The 9,961-nt window shown below is 58.4% G+C and overlaps 2 protein-coding genes across 2 annotated transcripts in view; one reads left to right on the top strand and one right to left on the bottom strand.

The window, feature by feature from the left end:
• Window positions 1–882, bottom strand: part of PRCD (progressive rod-cone degeneration) — a 32,570-nt gene extending 31,688 nt beyond the window's left edge. The window contains exon 1 of the mRNA XM_009882413.1: window positions 809–882. Within this exon, the coding sequence (XP_009880715.1) occupies window positions 809–882 (74 nt within the window). The remainder of the gene's footprint in view (window positions 1–808) is intronic.
• Window positions 883–9,456: 8,574 nt separating this feature from the next.
• The window catches only part of CYGB (cytoglobin), a 12,159-nt gene continuing 11,654 nt past the window's right edge, over window positions 9,457–9,961 (top strand). Inside the window, exon 1 of the mRNA XM_009882405.1 lies at window positions 9,457–9,621. Within this exon, the coding sequence (XP_009880707.1) occupies window positions 9,479–9,621 (143 nt within the window). The 5' untranslated portion in view covers window positions 9,457–9,478. The remainder of the gene's footprint in view (window positions 9,622–9,961) is intronic.

Raw genomic sequence — 9,961 nt, forward strand, 5'->3', positions numbered from 1 at the left:
ACCGTGCCCGTGGCACGGCGGGGATGCACCAAGCGGGAGCTGACCCTGCGCTCCCGTCGCACGTTGTCATTGCCTTGCTGCGGGACCGCAGCAAGTCCCTTCCCATCTGCTCTCTGCCGTCACCTCGGAGGCAGGACGTGTGCGAGTGTGTGCGTGGGCACGGAGCAGAGCGCAACAGGGCCACGGCTGCAGGGTGGTGGCTGCCGGCTCTTCCCAAAACCAGCGTTTAGCCGATGCTCTCAAGCATCCTCCGTACCCAGACCCTCATCCAACCTCTCAGCACCCCAGGGATGGAGCGGGACCTCCCCGGGGCTATTTTGCACCAGGGGAAGGTTTGCCAGCTGGGCACTGCTGGGTCTCATTGGCAGCCTGGTGATGTCCCCACGGCCAAAAGCACCGCTCAGTCTCCTCCCCACCTGAGGCATGAAGACAAACAGGCGTCCAGGCTGCTCGCCTGGATGGATAGCAGGATGCTGGACTGCTCCATTTGGGAAACACCTTGATTGGTGCGTGTAAAAGCATCCCAGGAGTTCAACCCTGTCCCTTTGCACCGGGAAGACAAGGGACCTCCTCCTTCTTTGAACTGGTGCAACGGGAGGAGGTGACAGCACATTACAGAAGGCTCCCCTCTGCCCAGCACAAGGGAATGTCTACCGGTGTCACCCAGAGGACCGAAATTAGAAGGCATATCTCCAAGGATGGGTCTTCAGCTGAGCAGCAAGATCCTCCACCCCAGGACCACCCCTCACCCTCCCATCCCCATCCCCGGGGCCCCGAGGGGACGGGAAGGGGATGGGAGAGGACATACGGTTCGACTTTGTTGAAGAAGCGGCGCCGCAGCATCATGACCAGCGTGCCGAGGAGCAGGATGGTGGTGCACATGGCGCTTCCTCCATCACCACGCAGCGCCGCTGGCCCCTCGTGTCCCTCCCGGAGGCACCACTCAGCCCGGGGCTGTCACCCGTGCCCGGCTGGCCCGTCACCCAGCTGGCGGGCAGCTCTGCCCAGAAGCCACCTGAAGGCTCTCAGGGCTGGCTTTAGGAGGAATTAGGGCAGGATCAGATGTAATTAAGAGGCGACAAATGAGGACGCTCTCCTCTGACCTTCGGACAGGAGGGAGCCAAGTGACTGGTCCCTGACCCCTTAAGCACTTAATTGGGTTTTGGCGTGCAGTGCTCCCACCCTGGCTGGCCCTCAGCCCCACACCTCGGCCAGGCAGGCGCTGGGGGTGACGTGTGATGGACCAAGTCCATTCCCACCCCATTCACTTCATGGCTCCCCCAGCCCATCTTCCTGCTCCCACCAGCGCCATCACCACCAGGGCTGGGTGCTCCCCTCTGCTTCCCCCTTTCCCTCGTGCCTCCATCCCCTCTCTCCCCACTTTCCTCCCGCTCCTCCTTTTCCCTCCAGCTCCCGTATCCCTCCTCCTGCCAGACCAGCCTCAACCCGCTCCCCCCTTCCCGACTCCGGTAATCTGACAGGCTCAGACCTGCCTGTAATTCTCCATGGACGTGTCTCAGCCAGCTGATCCCGAGACCTTGTCTGCATCCTTCCCTCGCCCGGGCTGGGTTTGCCTCCTCCTCCCTGCTCTCCCATCGCTCAGCGGCACGCACACCTCTCCCCACGGCACAGCTCTGGCCCCACGGTCTCCCCCCAAAACCTCTGGGCCCCGTTCCAGTTTCTCACCGGGGAAGCCTTTCCCTTTCCTATAAGCTCCTTAGGTGTCCCCAGTGAAGTGCCTTCACACACCTTGTCCCAGCTCAGCCCTTTGCAATGCAAAACACGTCTTCTGGAGCCGAGTGACTTTGTAGGTTTAGGTAAGAGGACAAATAGGAAAGAAACCTCTGAAAGAGAACGGGAGAGGGGAACACAGCCGTGTGTGCGCACATATGCACATCTGGGATAACACACACACGTAGGGTTTAACGGCACATGAAGGTCCAGACCCAGGGAAGAGCCCTGGAGCATGCAGAGAGCAGCAGGCACTGGCTTCCCGGGCATCCATGGGTCAGTGCTCCCGTGGGGTTTTGCCCCGACGTGGGGTTTTGCCATGAGGGACCTCAGGTGAATGCTCTCCGCTGCCCCACATCGACACCGCGGCAGCAGGCTCTGAGCTCTGGAGACCCTCAGGGGTCTAACACTGGTGCTCACCAAAGTCGGGATGTGTCTCCCTTCGGGGCCGTGTCCAGGGGGCTGCACGCAGCCCTGTGGGTTTCTCTCTCTTATGCCATGCCCCAGCTCTGGTTTGGCCCTGGGGCTGCCACGGGGCTGACGTGGGATGGATGCAGGCTGCATCAGAGCAGCCGAGGAAAGCCCCAAGTTGGGCATTCCCGTAACACAGCTGGGAACCAGCTTCCCCCTGCAAAAGTATTTTGAAATCAGATCCGAATCCAAGCAACCTATGTCGGTCCAGGCTTGATGACTGGTTGGGTCTGAAAGAGAAAGCAAAGCTGAGCTTTCCAGGAAGCCTGGCTTTCCATCCCCGGCCAGCTGGGGCCAGAGGTGGCCCCCAAGCCCAGCCACGGGGCCTGGAATGGCTGTGGTTAATCCCCTCTTAGTGGACACGTCCTCTTAAAATGCTCCAAACCCTAAAAACAACAGTCATGAGCAGCACTTGAAATGTCAGTAAAACCAAATCCCTCTAAACTCGTCCAGTAGACCGTCCCCATCCCTGAACTTGGGGCCGGCTGGGGGCAGAGGGGACAGATCCGGCCTCGCTGCTGGCACCAGCGGGATGGGAAGCCTTCAGGAGAGCGGTGGAAGAAACATCCCAAGCATCTCCTGCTGCCAGATGGAAACGAGAGTGAATAATTTCTTCCCGAGTGGAAGTCAGGCCAGCGGGTGCGGAGCTGCCTTACGCAAGGCACCGGGGAGCGCGTGGGGCGGCCGAGCCCGACGTCCCGGCCAGCCACGCTGGAGCACGCTGGGCTCCCAGGAGCATGTTTTGGTATGCTGTGAAGCCATTGAAGCCAAATAAACAGCGGCTGCTGGCTGAGCTGGAGCCCAAGAGGCTGGAAGGACCTTCTTTTCCCTGGCAATAGGCAGCGTAGCTTTCGTAATCCCTGGGAGGACGTCGCTGCTTGCAGAGCTTTTTCCCCTCGCTGAGACCCAGCCGGGCTGACACCGGGAAGGTCTTTGCTCTCGTGCCCCAGATGCTGTCTGAGGTCTTGAGAAAGGGCTTTCTTATAACCGTACGGTCCTCCATAACCTGACAAAGGACCATAACTCGGGTCCCTCCACCGTGTCTCCATGGGCACCAGCCCTGGGTGCTCCCCCGGTGCGAAAGGGAACGCGGTGCCGGGGCCAATGCCTAAGCGCTGGTCCCTCCGCTCGCTTGACATTGGGTCACCTCACCAGCCAAAACTCGCCCTGTGCAGGAGCGTATCACTTCCAAACAGTCTTGATTGACGCTGAGAGATGCTTGGTTCAAAGGCAAGGTAATGTGAGCAGATTAGTTAATGCTTCTTGCCCTGGCCCTTGAGAGCAGGGCTGGAACGGCAAGGCAGACTTAATGGCTTTTGAAGGCTTTTCTTTTTAAGATATGAATCAATGAAGCTGTACGGGGAGCATGGATAATGTGATCGGAATAAGAAACAGGGCTTGTCTTTGAACCGGAGCGAGGTCCCTGACGGTGTTTACTTCATGTCCTGGCACCAAATGCAAGATGACATGAATATATTAGCTTGCTGGCTTTCCTGAGCAACCCTTGCCACGCTCAGACCAGCTTCAGGAAGGAAAAGAGCAGCAAAGAGAATCTGTTTGGAAGTGTCGACTTGTTTTCCAATAACCCTGTCAGCCTCGCTTACCGCTGACGGGTCCGGCCGTGACAGGGGCTGTGCTCTCGGGGGGGCGGCCGGTTCCTGCCGGTGGGAGAGCTCAGCACGGAGGGCGAAGGGGAAGGTGGTGACACCGGAGGCTGCTCAGGGTCCGAGGAAGTTTAGCAGCTGGCTGATGCCTGGCCCGTGCAGCCCCACGGTGCTGGATCCGTCACCTGCTTCTTGAGCAAGCGCCTCTTGCTTCATCCCTCCCAGTTGCATCACAAGGTTTCAGTTTCCTCAAATCCCGGGGTGGGGGTTTTTGCAACACTTCCCAGGCCGGGACCAGGTCGGTGCGGGTGGGAAGCACTCTCCAGGGCTGCCTCAGCAGCATCTCGCCCTGCCCTGCCTGCGAGCGCCGGGCAGCACCCAGCCCTGCTCCCAGCGCCTCTCCGCTTCCTTTTGTTCCCCTGGATTTCCCAATCCTTGGGGTTGATTTGTTGTTTTGGTTTTTTTTTCAGATTGTGTGGGTTGGTCGGGATTTTTGTAGGAGGGAGGTGGAAAGCCGACACAAAGTTCGGGAAGGTCACGGGGAGGCTGCGCTGTCCCCGTCTCACCCACCCGCCCGCTGCTGCCGAGGGTCCTGCCTGGGTGTCTTCACCCTGTGCTGCCTTCCCGGGCATCATCACCCCGGCACTGCTGCTGTCCCAGTCCCCAGGGCGATGTCCCGCACCATCCTGCTCCCGAGATAGAGGTTGGGGTGGCCCCAGGGGTTGGGATCCCCTCTGGGAGCTGGGGGCTGGGTCCCACTGGGGGGTTTGCTCTGGTGGCATCGCAGACCTCGGTCTCTGCGTTAGGCTGCATGCGTTGGACTTCGACGCCAGCACAGACGAAACCTTTTTCCATGTCAGAAGGAGAGCCTGGGCTGCTTTGGTTTAAGCACATTCCCCACCAGCTCCGGCAGCACCGCCTGAGGTCTGGTTTCAATCAGAGGAGGAATGTCTGCCCCCAGCTCTGCGCTGCACACGCAGCACGGGTTTCACTTCCCCGCGGCTGCCCGGGTCCGGGACGGGGGGACAGTGGCTCCCCGCGCTGTCCCCTCCCTGGCCCAGCTCTTCCCAGCCGTGTTGAGGATATGGAGCTGGGGGAACGCCAATCTCTCAATACTACTGGTCTTTACGAGTAAATTAGCAACTGAGCGTCCCAGCGATGTGGACAACGGCGGCATGATTAAATTGGGGGGTCCCACGATGTCCTACGTGGGCTCACCGCCCCCACACGATGGAGACGCAGGCAGTGATGCAACCCCAGCTGGATCTGGTAGAGGGAGGGGGGGGTCCTATTGGCTGTAGCCCCCCTTTTAGCCCTCTGACACGTTGTCCTCCAGCCTGTTCCCGCAGTGACGGCTGTCAGGCCACCGGCGCTGCCGATGCAGAGCTGGAGCATCGGGATTGCGCACGGGTCTCCTGGGATCAGAGAAGCCGGGGGAAGGAAACCTGCAATAAGTACAAAGCATTTATACAGGCTTTAGGCTAAATCCTCCCCTCCCCGGGTAGCAGGCACTGCAAAGCCGTTTTTCTAAAGTCTTGTTATTCCTTTTCAGGCCAGGACTTTGCAGTTGGCAGCAGGGCTGGATTCGGAAGGGGGGGGGGAGAGAGAGGCACTGCACGCTGGGAGCAATGCTGGTTGAGCCGGGCTGGCAACCGGGGGCTTCCATTCAGCAGCGTTCGGGGTGACAAGTCCAACATCTCCGGGTGAGATAGCGCAGGAGCCCGGAGCGGCTCTGGGAGGAGGACGGAGAAGGAACAACCAACCTGGCACGCACGCGTGTCCTGCGATAGCCCTCGGCCACACCGATGGGGGCAAAAATGACAACGAGCCCTATCGGCATCTTCCACCTCCCGCCCCGTCCAGCTCAGTGGGAACAGGGGCAGAGTCAGGGCTGCTCTTCTGGACGCTTTACCCCACCGAGGCCTTCAGCCTTATTTCTCTTAAAATCCCAGGACTGCTCCTTTTCTGGTCAGGTCGGTGTCTCGAGGCTCTGGAGGAGAGGTCCTTGCTGCACTCCCAGTGCCACACCAACACCGAGGGCTTGGGGCAGCTCCTGCCGCTCCTTCCCAAAGCTCCCGGAGGGAGGTCTTCCTCGGGCCACCCCAACTAATGGTGTTTGTCAGAAGGTCCCAGGGAGCTGGTTTTGCAGGGGACGCAAGAAGTCACCGGCTTTACTCCAGGAACCGAATAACGAGGCTGCCCCCACGGGTGAGGGAAGGTGGGCTCAGCCCCAGGGCTCTGGATTTGGGGTTTCCACCTTCGCCCCAGAGACAGTGGAGGAGTCAAGGGTGGGGATCTGCCATCATCCACATCCCACACGCCGTAGAGCTGAAGTCTCGGGTTTTTTTGCCTTCACCTCCCACTCGAGGATCGGGAGCCAAGTACATTTGTCATTGCACCCAGCGCGCGGGGAGGAGGAGAGGCGATGTGGGAGGGCACGGGGGGAGTGGGAGAAGCCGTCGGCAGTGGGATGCAGACCCCGCAGGAGCACGGCGTGCCACAAGAAGAGGCTCTGGGATCCTGGAAACCCATCCTCACCCCCTGTGGCCCTGCAAAGGGAGGATGGCTTGAAGAGGCACTTGATCCCTCCCTGCCGTGCAGAAGCTGTGGGAGGAGAGGGCTCAAGCTCAAGCAGGGACGGGCCCCACTGGCACGACTGGCACCGTGCTGCCACCCTGTCATGGGGACAGGTCCGTGGGAAGGAGGTGGAAAGCAGGAGATGCTCAACTGGAGAGGGGAGAGGGATCAGGGTGTTGAAATGAATCGGGAACTGAGAGAGATGGAGTGATTTCTTCCGTACGGATTACCCAGGCTGATCCCATCTCAGCCTCCCTGCTGGCCATGGGGACCGTGTCCTCTGCCCCCATCCCTGAGCCCCATGGCCCTGGGCCACTCTGCCACGGCAGTGGGCACGGTGCTGAGCTCCCCTCTGGGACAGCAGGCAGCTTGGGCTGGGCCGGGCGAGCTAATGCCATCCTGGTCCTCAAGGGCTGCCACCTCCCTCACCACAGCACCTCGCACCAAAGGGACCGGAGTGTCACCAGCGTCACTATGGGGTCGGACAGGCTGGCAGGGCAATGCTGCCTGCCTGCCAGTGCGGTCCCCAGCCGGGATTTTGCAGCAATGGTGTCAACGCAGCATCTTTCTCCTTCTGGAACCAGTCGCCTCCTAACCCCGAGCCCTCGAGAGCAATAGTCACGGGAAACCATGGAAACGGGCGGCTGGCGCGTGACAGCGTGTGGCTGCGCTCCTGCCCCTGATTTATGTCCCACATCTGGGACAAGATGCAGAAGTTCAGGGCTTTTGGGGTTCATTTGGGATTTTGAGGCAGCAGAGCATCTCTGGCGCTTCGCTCACCGTCTCCTGTTTGCGGAGCGGGATGGCACGTGGGAACGGGGCTGGGCTCCTGCCAGCGCCAGATGTGATGTCCCCAAAGGAGGGGGGGGGCAGAATCCTTGAAAAGGCCGGGGGATTTCTCCCTTACTTTTCTAATATTTTCTAATATTTCTAAGCGGAGACTCTTGAGCCAAGACCCTGTGACTCCCGGTGCCAGGGAGCGAGGCGAAGCGCCCGCTGCAGCCAGGCTCACCGTGTAACTGGGTACCGGGCTGGGAGCCCCGTATTGACTCTGGCACAAGGTACGAAAGCTTCAAAGAGCCCTTAAGCGATAACTTAACCAATGCTCCACCAAGATTATCGCCCAAGCCTTCATATTTGAAGGTTTTTCCCCTTTTTGAAAGCGCTAGTGCTGCATTGCAGTTTTGCTCTGGTTTTAAGCCGGGTCTAAGCGCAGCGCTTCTTCTTCTGCATTTTTAAGGGAGGGCAGTAAGCTCGGCCATGCCATCCTGGGAACAGAGGGCTTTCTCTGCTGCGTGGTGGCCACCTGGGGACATTGTAGTTAATATTTGAGCTTGGGCTCACGGGTGCTCATCCCGGTGGATAACGGACAGAAGGAAAATTCCAAACTTTAAGCTGGCTGGTGAAAATCTGATGATTTGGAAGCTGACGGTGGTGTTGTTGGAGACCTGAATGATGCCCGACCTCCAGCTGGGTAGGGTTGGCCACGCTGCTGTGTTGGCACACTGGTAGGTTCGGCAGCTCCTGGGTGAGCTGAGCTTTGTGTCCCCAAACCGAGGGGTTCACGGATGTGTGGGGCTCCCGGTCTGTCCCAGCACAAATTCGGTGGGAGATCTACAGTGGGGGACCTGTGGGCAGCATCTTCTCCACCAGCTCTCGTTAAATCTGCAAGAGCAATTTTGCTGGCACCGCCAGTCTGGCTGCTCTTAACCCAGGCTGGTTTTGAGGAGAAATACAGCTTTTTGCCTCCACAGATCTGCAATAACAAAGCTCCAGCCCCAAAAAGGGGTTCAGCCACCCCCCAGTCCCTGCCTGCCCGGGGTGTCAGAGCTGCACCTCCAGCCCGTCTGTCCGTCTGTCTGTCTGTCTGCCCTGCCAGGGTGCGGGAGGCGGCTGTGCACACCAGGCTGCTTCTCTTGTCTCTCATCCCCCTCTGGGGGATTGTTGGTTATTACAAGTCTCTGTAGTATTTTCCTTCTCTCTGTGCAAATGGACTGTGCTGCGGGTTTAATATGCCGGCTTGTCAGGGAGCTGAAAATGGCATTTGGGTAAAAAAAAAAAAAAACAAAAAAAAAACCAGCCCAAAAGCACACACACACACACACACGAAGGCAGCGGCGAGCCTGGCGTGAAGGTGTTTCCGCACTCCTCGTCCCTGCCAAGATGCTGCCAGGAGCGGTGCGATCGCAGAACAACAATAATATATTCGTTTCACGAGTGCCTTAACTCCGGATCGCTTCACAATTGGGTCCTGCCACGAGAAGGGAGAACAAATTCTCATCATTAAAAAAGACCCCGTGGGACAGACCGGGATGTCTTTTGGGTGGCAGAGGGATGCTGGTGGGTGGGGGTACCTCGCGCTCCCGGCTCTGCGTGCAGCCCCCGGATCAGAGGCAAGCGAGGGTCTGTCCTTCGAAAGACAACCGCCTGCAAAATAAGGGAGTGCGAAGGGCAGAGCCGAGGCAGAGCTCAGCGCAGCCAGCGGTTGGGATAACTTTAACTCAGCACTTTGGATTCTGAATCTCCTCTGAGCTGTTTACAAGGGCTGAAAAAAAAAAAACAAACCCACAACCAACTTCCAGCCCTACCTTCCCCCACCCCCCCTCAGCACCGTCCTGATGTTGCCCAGAACATCTCCCTCATCCCTCCCTTTCGGGGAGGAAAAAAAAAAAGGGAAGGAGGGAGGAGTGGGAGAGAGGAGGAGAGAGGGAGAAAGTGAGCTCACGTTCACACATTGGTGAAGAGGCTGGTCTCGCAATGCCTTTGAATATTTTACTTTTAGGCAGTTCCCCATCAGTCAGCCACACGCATCCGAGCCGAGCTGAAGCTAACTACAGCCATGGACAGCACTAGGAGATCTGAAATCTAATCGCATGCATCATACCTCCGGGATATTTTTTTAAATTACATATATAAACACGCCGACAGGCAGCCGCGCTCGCACACACACATATACATCCACACGTCGGCAGAGCCGCCAGCACCCGCACGGCCGCTGAGCAAACACCTTGTCTCTTCTCGCAGGATATACCCGCTCACACACATCTCTCTTTATCTCCTCCTGGCTTCCCGGAGGATCGTGCCGGCTGTTTTTCATGGAGAAAGTCCAGGGAGAAATGGAGATTGAGAGATGGGAAAGAAGTGAAGAGATTTCAGACGCAGAAAAAAAGGTTATTCAAGAGACATGGAGCAGAGTATATGCAAACTGCGAGGACGTTGGGGTCTCCATACTCATCAGGTATTTAAAAAAAAACAAAAAAACAAAACCAAAAAAAAAAAAAGGAAGCAGCAAATCCAACTAAATCTCTTTACAGCTGAGAAAGAGGCAGAACAATATATATAACCGAAGGGGAATGAATGACAGGGAGTGGGGAGCTGGCTGGGTGCATTCGCTGCCTGGGAGCAGGGAGGGTTTCACAGCACTCCTCTGATTTCCACACCTTTGAGCCGGGTGGCGGCGGCGGGGGGGAGCGGGGGGAGCCTTGCCGGGGACTTTGGGGGAAGCTGCTTCCCTCGCAAAGGTCACCTTAGCCGGCGGACGGAGCTGGGGGGGCCGTGGAGGCTGGGGGGGGAGCAGG

The sequence above is a fragment of the Charadrius vociferus genome, unplaced genomic scaffold, assembly GCF_000708025.1.
Source record: "Charadrius vociferus isolate BGI_N301 unplaced genomic scaffold, ASM70802v2 scaffold773, whole genome shotgun sequence".
NCBI classification, from domain to species: domain Eukaryota; kingdom Metazoa; phylum Chordata; class Aves; order Charadriiformes; family Charadriidae; genus Charadrius; species Charadrius vociferus.